The 14,741-nt window shown below is 45.3% G+C and overlaps 1 protein-coding gene across 2 annotated transcripts in view; it reads right to left on the bottom strand.

Moving 5' to 3' along the window:
- DOK5 (docking protein 5) overlaps positions 1-14,741 on the bottom strand; it is a 149,048-nt gene that overhangs the window by 42,948 nt on the left and 91,359 nt on the right. For both annotated transcript variants that reach the window (XM_070472787.1, XM_020914337.2), the window contains exons 3-5: positions 13,766-13,880; positions 13,564-13,683; positions 10,635-10,824 (exon numbers count right to left, since the gene is read on the bottom strand). In XM_070472787.1, the coding sequence (XP_070328888.1) occupies positions 10,635-10,824; positions 13,564-13,683; positions 13,766-13,880 (425 nt within the window). The remainder of the gene's footprint in view (positions 1-10,634; positions 10,825-13,563; positions 13,684-13,765; positions 13,881-14,741) is intronic.

Genomic DNA, 14,741 nt, shown 5'->3' with positions numbered 1-14,741 from the left:
CTACCAGAGTCGTCACAGCCACACCGCCCCTCCCCCTGAGCGTCGCCAGGATGCTCCTCTAACTGGCTTCAGTCAGACAGAGTCTAGTTTTAAAAAAGGAAACCAGACCACGTCACCTCGTTGCTTAACGCTCCCCGTGTGGCCAAGAACTTGTCATTGCTCAGTCGCTCAGTCGGGTCTGCCTCTGGGACCCCACGGGCTGCAGCACGCCAGGCCTCCCCGTCCTTCCCTATCTCTCGGAGTTTGCTCAAACATGTCCAACCCGTCAGTGATGCCATCCATCTCATCCTCTGACGCCCCCTTCTCCTCCTGCCCCGCCTTTCCTAAGCCAAGAATTTAATCTTGTCCAAAAAGAGTTCTGGTCTTCACCATGGGCTCCTGGGAGGTCAGGGGTTTGGCTTGCCTGGGGTTCCTGACCAGGCAAAGAGTAACAACGTGGTTTGGAATGAGCTTTGGGCCACATGGCCTCTGTGCATCTGGAGATGGAGATCCCCCCACCCGGGCAATCAACGACTCAGACCATGACGGAGTGACGGAGGGCCAGCCAAAGCTCTGACTGCCACAGGTTGGGGCACGTCCCTGGCTGGCCGAGCTCCATGTGACTGTCACACGTTGAGACGGGGAAGGTGGCACAGGCCTGGCTCCACATCACCTGCTTCCCTGCTCCCCACCGTCTGCCCGTCCTCTCCCGGCTGACGTGAGTCTGCATCCGTCTCTGAAATGAACCATGAACTTCACAGCTCTCAGTGAATTCTGAGTCATCCCAGCAAATGGTTCCACCTTGGGTGGTACGGGAACCCCTGGACTTGCAGCCGGCTTGGCAGTGAGACCGGCCTCGGGGACCGTTTCTTCAGACTGTGCAGCCCCCCGTGGCTCCCATGTGATCAGGACCAAAAGCCAGACTCTTGTCCGTGGCCACCGGGCCCCACAGGGCCTGACCCTGCCGCGTCTCCGCCTCCGTCACGCGGCGCTTCCCTTCCACCTGTCCCGCTCAGCCCTGCCAGCCGCCTGGCTCAGATCTCCAGGCTCCCGCCACACGCGTCCCCCTCAGCACCACCTACGTGCGCCAGGATCCTCTCCCATCAGATTCCACGTGGCTCACTCCCTCACCCTTTCAGGCCTTTATTCATACGCCACTGACCGAGCAGAGCCAGTCGTCTCGCCCTTCTTAAAACCGTGCCCTCCTTGGGCACTTTCCATAACCTTAGTTTTCATGTGGGGCTTACATATCCTAACATCTATTTTACTTTTTCTTAATGTTTGCTATTGCCTGTATCTCGTCTCCTCTAGAGGGTACGTTTCACAACTGAACAGCAGTTTCATTTATTGCTACATCCACGCTGTCTGGAGGCACACTAGCTCCTAGCGTGCACTCAGGAAGTGTGTGATGGAAGAAGGGATGGTTCATCTTCACTAGCCCCTTACCGGAACCCTGAGGCACTGTCGTATATAGAGCGCTCACATATGCTAGTGGGCCATCACCTATGACAAACGGTCTCACCACACAAATGGCCAACAGGTGAAAAATGCCCAACATCACTGACCCTCAAGGAAATCAAACCCACAATGAAATACAGCCTCATACCTGTTAGAATGGCGACTGTGAAAAAGGCAAGAGATGACAAGTGAGAGAAAAGGAAACCCTTGTGCATCGTGGGTGGGAATGTAGATTGGTACAGCCACAATGAAAAACGGGATGGTGCTTCTTCAAAAAATAGAGTTGCCAGCAATTCCACTTCTGCTATATGTCCAGAGGAAGTAAAATCACCATCTCAAAGAGACGTTAGCACTCCGACGTTCACTGCAGCATTATTTATAGTAGCTGAGACATGGAAATAACCTTAGAGTCACTGGCGCATGAATGGATAAAGAAAACAACACACTGGACTATTACTGAGTCACAAAAAAGAGAAGAAAATCCTGCCATTTGTGACGTGGATGGACCTTGAGGGCATTATGCTAAGTGAAATAGGTCAGAGAAAGAGAGACAAATACTGTGTGATCTCACTGATAGATGGAATCTTAAAACAGCCGAACACATAGACACTGTGAATAGAAAGGTGGTTACCAGGGGTTGGGGCAAAGAAAAACGGGAGATGCTGGCCTAAGGGTACAGACTTCCAGCTGGAAGGTAAGTCCTGGGAATCTAACGTACAGTGTGGGGACCATCACGGGGAATATTGTATTGTATACCTGGAAGACAGCAGATCATAAGTGTTCCCACCACAAAAAGGGGTAATTATGTGAGGCTGAAACGGAGCAGGACCATATGGTCCCTGCCCCCCAACCTCCAGCCATGTCCTCTGACTGCCTTTTGTCTGTGGGAAACTTTAGTCAAAGAATACGTTCAATCAGAAAAGTGAGAAGTGCTGAAACAAAGGAAAACAGTCAAAGGAGACTAAACAATAACAACGCAGTCATCAAGCATCGTCAAGGGCCTTCAGTTCTTCCTCACGGGCTGCAGGTGATGTTCTGGGCCACATCCTGTGAGCTGTCTTATAGGTTCCAGAACCCCAGGTGGAGAAGTTAACTACCGGATGACCAGACGGTACTCAGGACGTGAGGGGCCACAGTTCAGAGAGTGGGCCACAAATAAACAGGAACAGACAGACCCTGGAACTGAAGATGGACTGTGAGACAGTCAAGATGCTGTTGGTCAGACCACCGACGGCCAACGAGAAGGTGACCGCGCTGCTCGGCATGCCCGCCCCCCAGCTCCCTCTGTCAAAGCTCTCAGCCCTGCGTGTCAGCGGGGGCTGGACAGACGTCCACCACCCTCACTGCCCCCCACAGCTGCCGGCATCTGAAATACAGCAGACTTCCCTTTCCACCAGCCTGGCCTGTTGGCTTTTGAGCGGCAAGCAGCCGGCCCCCACAGGCACACTCTTTTGGTAACCCGGTGATGAAGGTGGTAAGGAGCCTTACTGTGGTGATCCTTCTGCAAGACATACATGTATTGAATCATCACCTTGTACATCTTAGCCTTAAGTGATGTTCTATGTCATTGATCCCTGAATAAAGCTAGATGAATAAATAAATTTTTAAAAATACACCTTAAATTTTTTTAAAGATGGCCACAAGACTGGAGGCATTGATGAGTGTCTAATTTTTTTCCCAAAGATCATAAGAAAGTCATCCTTTCCTTTAGGGATTTCATATGCTAAAACCATAGAAGTTCAGAGATAAAGGGGACTTGGTTAAGCGTCTTACGATGGCCTTGTCTGTGTTCACACCCAAACACTTAGCACAGTGTCTGGCAGAGAACAGACGTGCAATGATGAATGATCTACTAAAGATGATGATTGAAGAGGTTACTTCCTGGAGTACAAAGGGGACTGTGCCTTCTGGTTTCATACATGCCTCCACTCGTGGAATACTTAAAACGCATGTCACTTTTATAATTACTTTTTAGATCAATGCTAATGAAGAGTGAATGGCCATATAAGTACAACTATAGCTTCTGTTTGCTTTCAAAAGAGGAATCTCGCTTCTTCTGAGCAAGACTGTGTGGGATCAAGCATATTTACATACTTTGCAATGGCCTACGTGGGCTCACCTGACAGCTCAGTGGTGAAGAACCCACCTGCCAATGCACCAGATGCGGGTCTGATCCCAGGATCAGGAAGATCCCCTGGGGAAGAAAACGGCAACCCACTCTAGTACTCTTGCCTGGGAAATCCCATGGACAGAGGAGCCTGGAGAGCTACAGTCCCTGGGGTTGCAAAGAGTTGGACACGGCTGAGCAACTAAACAAGAACAATGACCTGTGAGGGAAAAGGATAAGAAACTGTGGCTCTCTGTATATATATAACAGGGTCCCTTTGCTATGCACCTGAAACTAGCATTAACACTGTAAATCAACTATATTCCAATTAAAAAATTTTACAGCTCTCTGTTCAACATAGTAGGAAACATGGAGTACATTTTATTTGCTAATTTGCTTTCAATCCTTTAGGAAGAAAGAATATATGCTCTATAAAATACTTAGAAGTGAGAGATGGCTGAGTAGCTTAGAATCAAGAAGACAAATAGAGAACACCCAAAGATTTATATTAGAATAATGGTCCTTTTTAACCTTAAACTCATCAATTAGAGGAAGATAAAATTTTCTTCTTCAATGAAATGTTAAATAGTCTCTTAAAACAGACCGTTTTGCCAATTAGTATTGTTTTTAGAGTGATATACACCAGACACAGATGACTTCTTTTCCAAGGCTGTTCAGATGCCTTTACATCCAAAAAAGTCTTTTTCACCAGTGTGTGCACTCCATTTAAGGAAAAGAATGTGTCTATGCAATGTCAATTTTCACTTATTCTTGGCATACTTCAAAGTTTCTCTTAAAACGATGTCAAAAGCACAAGACAAACATTCCTCGGCTAGTAGAGAGAGGCGTCCAGGGTGGTAATCATCCACCCTGTCCCGCCACACGTGACATGATCTCCCCCCATCCTTGCAGGCGCTGAACCCAGGGCGTCCATTAAAATCAGTCAGGAGGTGGGGCGGGGCCTGAGGCTGGCACGTGGGAACTGGGCAGCCAGCCGTGAAATTCACAGGGAAACCGACTGGGCACCTGGCGCCATGCTTCATAGAAACGTTCAAAGAAAGTTCCGTGGGGCACACGACTGCAGTTACAACTTCACCTCAACTGGATCTTCCCGTAAAAAATCAGAGACCCTGCCAGCTGGTCTGCTTCACTGATGTTTCAGGGCTTCCAAGTGGAAAGAAACAAATAGAAGACTAGAAAATACTCAAAAATAAAATAAGCAATGTGCCCCTTCCCCTGCCTCCCACCCTCCCCATAGGCTAACTGTTCTTTATCTCCGGGGGCAATGAGTAGCAATTAATTCTGCAATTGCTCTTTATTATAGATTATATATCAACTCTGGGTTTCTTAAAAAAAAAACACAGAGGTATGGTTAGACTTGCCTACATTGGAAAAGAGAGGGCTAAACGGAATCTAGAAGACTTTTAACCACCTTTGGTCATGATAATGCAGCGCAGGAGAGATGAATGATCCTGACTGAAAGTGCCTCACTCAGAATCAGCAGGACAAACAGGAGGTTCTGGAATTAAACTAAGATAATTTATGCACGCACAAGTGCTGGTTATGCAGGATGCCTTCTCCTCCTTAGCTCTGCAGAGTTCATTAAGAACCAGCTGTGAAAGTGTCAGTTGCTCAGTCACGTCTGATTCTTTGCAGCCCCATGGACCGCAGCCCACCAGGCTCCCCTGTCCATGGGATTTTCCAGGCAAGAACAGTGTTGTATCCATTCCCTTCTCCAGGGGATCTTCCCGACCCACAGACTGAACCCAAGTCTTCTGCACCGCGGGCAGACTCTTTGCTGTCGAGCCGCCTGGTAAGTCCGAGAACCAGGCTAGAGGGGATGCATGGGACTCATGGCTGGTTCACGCCGTTGTGTAGCAGAACCCAGCTCAACATCGTGAAGCAGTTATCCTCTGATTAAAATGAATTTTACACAGTTATTTAAGAGAAAGAACCAGGCTAACCTAGCAGAGCTGTGACACTTAGCCTTCTTTAGGAATCTCAGGGTTGGGGAGTGAGAAGACCTGAGCGTGTTTCTGAATCCACCTTTTACTCACAGCTCTGGTGCCTGTGGATCAGTTGCACAGATCCCCAAGCTTCCTCTTAGGATGAGAATAATCATATCCCCTAGTCTATATGACCAGCAAATGACTTAAATGGGATAGTGCGTATAACACTTTTAATGCAACAACTTTCTTACCGTAGTTAAGTGAAAGTGTTAGTCGCTCAGTCGTAGCCGGCTCTTTGTGACCCCATGGACGGTAGCTGCCAGGCTCCTCTGTCCATGGACTTCTCCAGGCAAGAATACTGGATGGGTAGCCTGTCCCGTCTCCAGGGGATCTTCCCAACCCAGGGGCCAAACCCAGGTCTCCCGCACTGCGGGCAGACTGCTTACCATTTGAGGCACCAGGGACGCCCCTTCCTTACAGTAAGGCCTCCCTAAGTATCAGTACCCGTTTCAGTGGTTGACGTGCCTGCTAGAGCCTGGACCTGACAGTTCTTTGCTGTGCGGGGTTGTTCTCTACAGGTTATGCTGCGACAACTAAAAATGTCTCCAGACATTGCCCAGTGTCCTTTGGGGGCAAAATCACCCCCTGGTTGAGAACCACTGTTCTGTATCTCAGCACCATTATGAGTGATATTGCTAATTATAGTCAAATAGCTGATTTACTTTAATTGCTTTGAGCAATAATTAAACACTCTGTTGGACACATTTTGTTAGTTTTTTTTTAAACTTCACATGTCTTCCGATAGTGTCAGTATCTCCTTCCGGCTTTGGGGGAACCACACCATTCTATCTGTGCCCTGCGTGCTTTCCACAGAGTCCTCAAAGCAGTCCCCGACACGGAGTCAGCCTCTGATGAGAATCTACTTCTCTTCTATCGGCTGCTGGTGTGAGAAGATGCCAAGGCTCCTGGAGGACCCACGTGGAGTCAGGGTGAAGCCATCCAGAGGGAGCGGGACTGTGAGATGCAGCCTAGGATCCTCATCTGGCCTCTGGGTCAACCCGAGCCTGAAGCCAGCCGTACTGCCTGCCCTGGGCTCTGAGGCTCGGTGAACTTCTCTTCTCTCCGCGTCCCTTTAGGTTGATACAACTGCCTCGTGCCTGCCAGGCCAGGTGTCCGTCTGTGCACCTCTGCTCAATCTTCAGTCATCTTGTGAGAGACAGAATATTATACTCATTTCACAGGCGGCTGATGGAAGTCAGAGAGCCAGCTCATTGACTCAGGGTCCCACAACCAGTATGAGATTAACTCCAATTTCATCTCCTGCGACTCCCAGCCTAGACTATTACACGCACCCCACTGTCAGCCTTGGTGCCATTTCAACAGGAACAACACTTAGTTTCAACTCGAACACAGGTTCTGTCCAGACGGAGCAGAATTCTGCCCGAGCTCTTCGGGAAGATTCCCTGTGTCCCAGGGGGGAACGCTGTGATGTCTTTCCAGATGCATGCTGGATAGGTGAAAACTACCTGCCTAGAGAGACTTAACTCCAGTTCATCTGTCAGTGTAAGACAAGGAGAAAATTATCTTAGTTAATGTGAAATTGCCTTGTTTTGAACACATCCAAAAATAGCCAAGGGAAAAAATTATCTTCACTAATAAAGCAAGGCAGATATGAAATCTTCACACTTGGGGGAACATGAATGATCTTATTATCGTGAGCATCTTGATGGTAACTATAAAAATTCCTCTAACTTGAGTTTCAGGCAAAATATAAAATGGTAATATCACCTTGCATTTAATACTGTCTCAATCCTGCAAATCCAGTCCTGCTCCAAAAGTTATTGTAACAAAATTTCAAAGAGACTGTTTAATAGAAGCCCAGCACCTTCTGGGTCATCTATATGCATCGCTGCTTTTACCTACAATCACCCCAAAAGGAAGTTAATTACTTAGATAAACATAAAAGGGAAGTTAAACACTTTGTCCACAGTCAACAGCTAATAAAAAACTGATCAGACTCCATTGCTGGCTTTCAAGACGGAGGATGGGGACTGTGAACCAAAGAGGGCGGGCAGCCTCTAGAAGGTGCAGACAGCTGACAAAAAAAAACACAGGAAACTCAGTCCTACAACCATATGGAACTGAACTCAGCCCACAACCTGAACAGGGCTCAAAGCAGGTTCATCCCCGGAACCTGGAGAAAATCTTGCTTTTGCGAATCGTAGAGCAAAGAACCAGCTGAGCCGTGCTGTGCCTAGACTTCTGACCTAATAAACGGCTGTGACGTTTAGGTCAAAAATATATATATAAATAAATAAACAGCTCCCACTTAGTGTTTACAGAAAAAAGAACAGCGATCAGACCCTAGGGTTTCTCTGACTCCCAAACCAGGGCCCCTTATGCACACAGCATGCTGCCTGAGAAAGGAGTCGGGTCCTGAGAGCACAGTCCCAGCACTTGTCCTTCTGACCATTCATTCGGTCTCCAGTTTGCCCCACAAGCACGCCCACTGAGCAAGAACGCTGTTCAAAACCAACACACATTCCAGGTCCCACAACACCTGAGGCACAACACTGGGGATAAGCTGTGGGTGTCACAGCATCTGACCACTGGAGGGAGGTTTTGGACGAAACATCCAAAAGGACAGACACAGAGCGATGAAGGTCACGAACTAAAGTGCTTTCATCTTCCAAGTCAGTGTTTATGCCTTGTGGTCAGAGACAACTGGAATATTTTTGAAACGCACGTCTTCAGTATATTTTCACTTTTCCTCCACCACTTCTTGTACCCGAGCTCCGTATTCTCTCCCCACGTCCACAAGGGCCACCTCTGTCCTATTACTTACAAAACATGAACATGCTTACACAACACACACATGATCACATACACACAATCACACAACACACACAATCACACACACACAATCACACACACAATCACACAACACACACAATCACACACACACAATCACACAATACCATACACACAGCACACACACACACAATCACACAACACACACAATAACACACAATCACACACAATAACACAATACCATACACACAACACAACACACACAATCACACACACACACACACCCCTGCTTAAAAATCTCTATGGTTTTCAACCTACCATACTTGGGAGAAATATGTCTTTAAAATAATCTCCTAGCTCCCTGGCAGTTCTGCTATATGTCGACATGAAGTTAAACTTTTGCAAGCTATGAGAATATTAAAAAACCTGGAAGACTCAGATAATTTGAAAAAAAGCTTCAAATAGTCATGAGATACTACAAAGGTTTACTGTTTTCAGCCTTTAGAAAATGACAACAAAAAGTCATAAATACCCTTTTCCTATTACTATTTCCTGTAAATAGAGTGAATCAAAAATGGAAAAATATGAATTTTGGAATAAATGCTGCCCAAAATGGGCCCTTAAGATGTTGATCAATGCAGAACTCTCCTGCAAGTCAACAGAAAGGTCTACTTTCCATGACAAAACACCTTTCATATCCATATTTCACTGGTTACAGTTTATGGAGGGAATCCTGGTGGTCCAGTGGTTTAGATCCTTTACTTTAACCACAGGGGGCATGGGTTCAATCCCTGGCTGGGGATCTAAGATTCCCACGAGTGGCAAGGCATGACCAAAAATATTAAAATTGATAATAAATGATTTCTGACACCAAAACAGGGAGAAATACCCACCTTCCCAAACAAATTCTTGATTTTCTATCAAAGTTTCCCCATAAGGGTAATAAACAAGTGATTCTGACTTAAGGCCACTGCTCTAAAGATTGGAGTTTTATTTGTTGATGAAGAACTTTTGTGTCTCCGAGAGACTCACTGATGTGTTTATATCATTTCCACTTCCAGGTTCCTAAAATGTAAACAGCCCAGAGAAGAGCTGCATGGGACAGAAGGCTTTAAGCACTGTCTAGCGTAATTGTAACCGCACTGATTCGATCGTATTTCTGAAAAGCGAATTTTAAGTAATTGGGCTTTGTTTATAGTGAGGTGAGCAGATTAGTGTGAGCGGAGCATTACTGTGACATATTCACATGGAGTGGGGTTTTAGGTGTTTAGAAGTCATGTCATTACTCTTATTATGTCAAGTACCATACTCCTGTGAGGGGAGACCTGTCTACTTTATAATCCAAAAAACAAAACCCTTTTAAAGTCACAAGTTGATTTTTTTCAACTTTAAAATCAGGCCATATACAGAAGAACTTGTATTTCTTAAACTTTAGTCATTTAAAATTCTAAAATATAAAACTTAATCTGCAGAGTTCCCAAAAGAAGAGCCTACATTCTGAGGAAAGAAGAATGACAATGAGATGCTGATTAGACTAACATGTTTGTAGCTAATGATCAACCCACATATTACTGTGCCCCCTTCTCTCTCCAAAATTAACTTCGAAAAGGAAACAGGAAAAGCCTCCAAAGTGCTGACTAGGTATTACAATAAGCAGGTTATGAAATCAATCTCTTCATCATATTAGTGTCATTCATTACCTTGTGAGAAAAATAGATTAAACTTAATAAACTGCAACTTGAAAAATGTCAACGGCCCCTAATGTGATAATCTACCACAGTTAGTGCAGTGAGGAAACACACATGTCCGAATAGAAGCTTTCCAAAAACCAGGAAGTTGGCCTCAGTCCAGCATGACCTCGTAAGAGCACAATTTTAGCACTGGTACCTACTTCAACGTCAGTTTCTGGCATGGGCTGAAACCGTGTAATGAAATTTCACATCACATTCATGAAACATTAGCCCCCTCCCTGGAAAACAAGCCATGCTGAATATACCAACAGTGGTTCAGTTGGTAGAGAATCCGCCTGCAATGCAGAAGACACAAGTTCGATCCTTAGGTCCAGAAGGTCCCCTGGAGGAGGACATGGCAACCCACTCCAGGGTTCTTGCCTGGAGACTCCCATGGACAGAGGAGCCCGGCGGGCTACAGTCCGTGGGGTCGCAGAGTCGGACACAACTGAGCGACTTCACCACCACACCGTTCACAGCATCGTGTAGTCACAGGTCCAGGCACCGCCCAGTGTGCTTCATGCTGGTGCTCGCAGGAAAACCCAGGCCTCACGTGACGTGAGCTTCGAGGAAAAACAGACAAACAGCCATGAGACTCACCTCCCTGCCTCAAAGGTGAACCAAGCAGCATCTCGCCCATACCGCCGCAGCGCGCTGAGCGGCCAAGAGATGAGCTTGACTCTGGGATTCTGGGCGTCCCAAAGGCAGATGTGCTCATACGTAATCTGCAAGGCACATTCGCCATGTACATCTAAGTTAGGAGATGGCATCAAATACACATTGAATCTCTCTGGGAGAAAAACAAAAGGTTAGTCTACAATCCTCAGGAATAAAACATCACAGACGCTGTAGGAACAAAGAGGCATTTCAAAACAATTCAAGCTCTTATTCTAGGTTTTGGTTGAATATTCAGGAAGATAAACCTTTCTCATAAATCAACACTTCCAGAAAATGCTTTTTTAAATGAAGACTACATTAAATAACATCAGAAAGATACAGTCTGGTGGTCAGTGTACATGCAACACTATTTACACGAGCAAAGATCATTTTTAAAATATTTTAGCTCACATAATAAAAAGTTTGCATGCCAGCAAGAGACTCTAACAATGAAACCATTAAAAACAATTTTTTTCCTGCCAAGTACTTGGTAATTACACCCACACTTTTGTGTTCATAAAAGGTGCAGGTGCAAAATCATTGTTGCATGGTTTATTGATATTAAAGTTATATTAATCAATTGATAATTTTCATAACACTATTCTATCTCAAATTATTTAAATAAAACTAATACTATGCACTTAACTGACCAACAATTTGGAAAAATTTCAATGGATTTGGACTCATTTTAACAAAGAGCTCTCATTAGCCAAATACTGGAAAGAAATATTCATTTGCTTATTTATGTGACTTAAAATTTCACCATGATTACTCTGAATAAACTATTTGGCTTATTACTGCAACTGAATTTTCATCCCTCCAGATACAGCCATGGTATTTCTGTTACATTTCTACAAAATTCACTAATTCAGGAAGTTGTAGAGTCTAAATTTTGAATGAATTATGAACAAAAATATTATTACTATAGCAAACACATTTTTATCTATTTGCCATTACAATAGATTGCCTGCATCTGAGAAGATAGTGGATAATATCACTGGTATTCTAAATTAATAAAAAGTCAACAGAATTTTCATAGATTTTAGTTAAGTTTAAGAAATAGGAGTGTCAAGATTATGTTTACAAATGTATTCAAGCATCTATTCTGCAAATTTTCTAAGTTATTTCAAACTCCCAATAAGCAAACATTTGCTGCTTTCTAGTAACTATTATTTTAAAAGTAAACTCTAATGGAGTAAATTTCTACCTGGAGAGTTCTGAAATAAGAAAGACTGTTATCAATAAGCAAAAAGTAAGAGAGTCCATAGGTCGCAGAGTCGGACATGACTTAGCGTCTAAACAACAGCAATAACAGAGATCTTTCCCAATTCACTCACTGTGTTCTGTAATTACCTTGTCCAAGAATAACAGTAACATTGATAAGAGTGACTACTTTAATTACAGTAATTTTAAGTCATACAATTAATCTTGCAAAGTACCTCAGAAGACAGAGCTGAGTTTTGTTATAAACCTTAGTAGTTATATACGAGAGGTATTCTTATTCCTATTTGACAGAACAGGAAACTGAGGCTCAGAAAATTGGTACCAGAAGGGCAATTCCCGAAGCAATTCGTGAATTCAGTTTGGGGGCTCTCTGAATACAGCTTTGCAAACATAAAATGTGAAAGGCAAGTGCTGATCTGGGCACTCGAAAAAATAATCAGAAGCTGTCACGTTTTCCCCTCTGTTTGGTTTCAAGAGCATTCTGAGTTAGTGGCTTTTGGAGGGAAAAGCCTGGGGCGTGTTTGTGTGACCTGGTTAACGACTTCACCTCTCTGCAGCTCAATTTCCCAGTCTGCAAAGAGGCTCCTCTGAATCAGCCAGCACGTCTCAGACTTTATCAATAGCACATCCCTGGAGATGGATGATGGCAGACATGGTGCATCTGAAAGAGTCGCCAGCTGTAAACATGTCATGAAGACATAGTTCCGGTTGGGAGGGAGGGCATTTTTCTCATTAACAATTGGACTGTGACCCCATAGAAGGGGTTAGCACAATCCCACCTCTGTCGTGTTCATAGTCAAGCCAGGTGACCTCCGCCTTTTCGGCTGTGATATATCCTCGTAGATCAAGTCAACAGGCTAGTGCAGAGCTCTAGGAGTCAATCTATGCTATTACAAGGCATTTGGAGACAAAGAAATGATTCCTTGCCTCCAAACTCATACTGCAGATCAATACTGAGTTTCGTTGAAGTGTTCATGAACATTTTGGTCATTATTATTTATCGTGATATAGTCCCAGGTTGAGTGTTGAGCTCAAAGAGTTGGCTCAAGTGTTTTAGTTAAAAAAAAAAAAAATCACAGATTTTAGGTGGGTTTACTCTTGATGAAACATTCAGGAAGTCTGGATTCTATTAAAAACACTGGAAAGTGTTCAATAAAAATTTTAAGTAGAAGAAAAGTAAGACAAAAACCCACTGCACTGTAAAACGTGTAGGCTATAAATACAGGCCCAGGACTATGGGTCTAGAATCAAACCCTAGTTATTGGACCTGAAGCCAGATCCTTAGCTCTTTTAAGTTTCCTTTTCCTCATCTGTAAATGGAAGGTAATAGTACTTATATCACAGTATGCTGGGAAAATTCAATGATCTGCTGCACCTTCCAAAGAAAACTGACACAGAAACACAGCAGGTTTCTCATAACTTCCAGCTGATATTATCAATGTAGATACAGTCCTATTCGTCACCAAAAACATATTAAGAAACACACAGAAATGCTAACCGAGGTTTAGGTGAAATAAAAGGTTATTTTTACTTCTTCCTTTATACACTTTTATAACTTCAAAAGTTTTACATCAAGATGTCTTATGTTTCACTATAAAGGGAGAAAAATCAGTTTAAGAAAAGAGAGGAGAGGATGTTCTTTACATACCACTCTGCTCTCTCTCAACTCCAGTGGCCAGTAAGTCAGGCTCTCCGAGGCTGATGTCATTGACCCGCGTCCCCACACACTCCATCTGGAGGACTTTGCACCATTCGTCAGCCTCAAGATCTGCGGAGACGCCAAAGATGAGCGCGGCTGCCCAGCGCCCGCTGGGGAGCAAAGAGCCAAGGCCCCCCCTCCGCCGACAAACCTGATTCGCAAGCAAAGGTCTTGGAGGTGTCATCATTGAAATAAATCCCGATGGCGTGCTTCTTGGTGCTTTTTGGCAGTCGAGCTACGCTCTTCACGTTGTTGAGTTCTGTAACCTGAAAGAGGAACCACGGTGAGCTAGCGGACAGAAAGCAAGCTCCCCACGGACACCACCACACCGAGCAGCAGGGAGAAGGCACGTCCCGGGGAACACAGAGGGGGCTGGCCAGAAAGAAGAGTATGCCGGCCATGAGTCATCCAGAGTCACCTCAGTGCCCTAGCGAGCAAGTTCGCAAGCCGCCTCCCCTTGCTAGATTTCTCGGAAGGCTAACAGGTGGCACAGCCTCAGAGCTTCACAGATGTAGGGCTTGTTTCACACACACACAGTGTTGACTGGGGTGTGACTGCTACAGTGTGAATAAGCTACACGCATACACTTAACCCCTCCCTCGGGAGTCTCCCCGCGCCACCCGATTGCACCCTCCAGGCCATCCCAGGGCACCAAGCTGGGCTCCGGTGCTACACGGCCGGTGCCCACGAGCGCGCTGTCTTACAACGGTGCTGCCTCTCCATCGGGGCTGCTCTCTGTCCGCCCCAGCCGCCCGTCCTGCTCGGTGTCCACACGTCCACGCTGGAGGCCTGCGTCTCTATTCCTGCCCTGCAAGTAGGTTCATCTGCACCATTTTTCTAGACTCCACACACATGCATTAATATATTCTTCTCTTTCTGACTCACTTCAGTCTGTATGACAGATGCGAGGTCCATCCACATCTCTCCAGATGACTGGATTTCATCCCTTTTCACGGCTGAGTAACGGGCCTTTTCGTTTTTTATCCACCCCTGCCAAGGACTCTGCATTCTCCACAGGGCTCATGACATCGATGGGGACAGATTTTCCAACACCTGATCCCTTCAGAGCACTCCCAGCTCAAACATCGTAAACGCACTGGCACTGAGGAAGAGCAGGCAGTGGTGGT

The sequence above is a fragment of the Odocoileus virginianus genome, chromosome 9 (assembly GCF_023699985.2).
Source record: "Odocoileus virginianus isolate 20LAN1187 ecotype Illinois chromosome 9, Ovbor_1.2, whole genome shotgun sequence".
Classification (NCBI taxonomy): Eukaryota; Metazoa; Chordata; class Mammalia; order Artiodactyla; family Cervidae; genus Odocoileus; species Odocoileus virginianus.
This window is presented reverse-complemented; position numbering and strand designations above follow the sequence as displayed.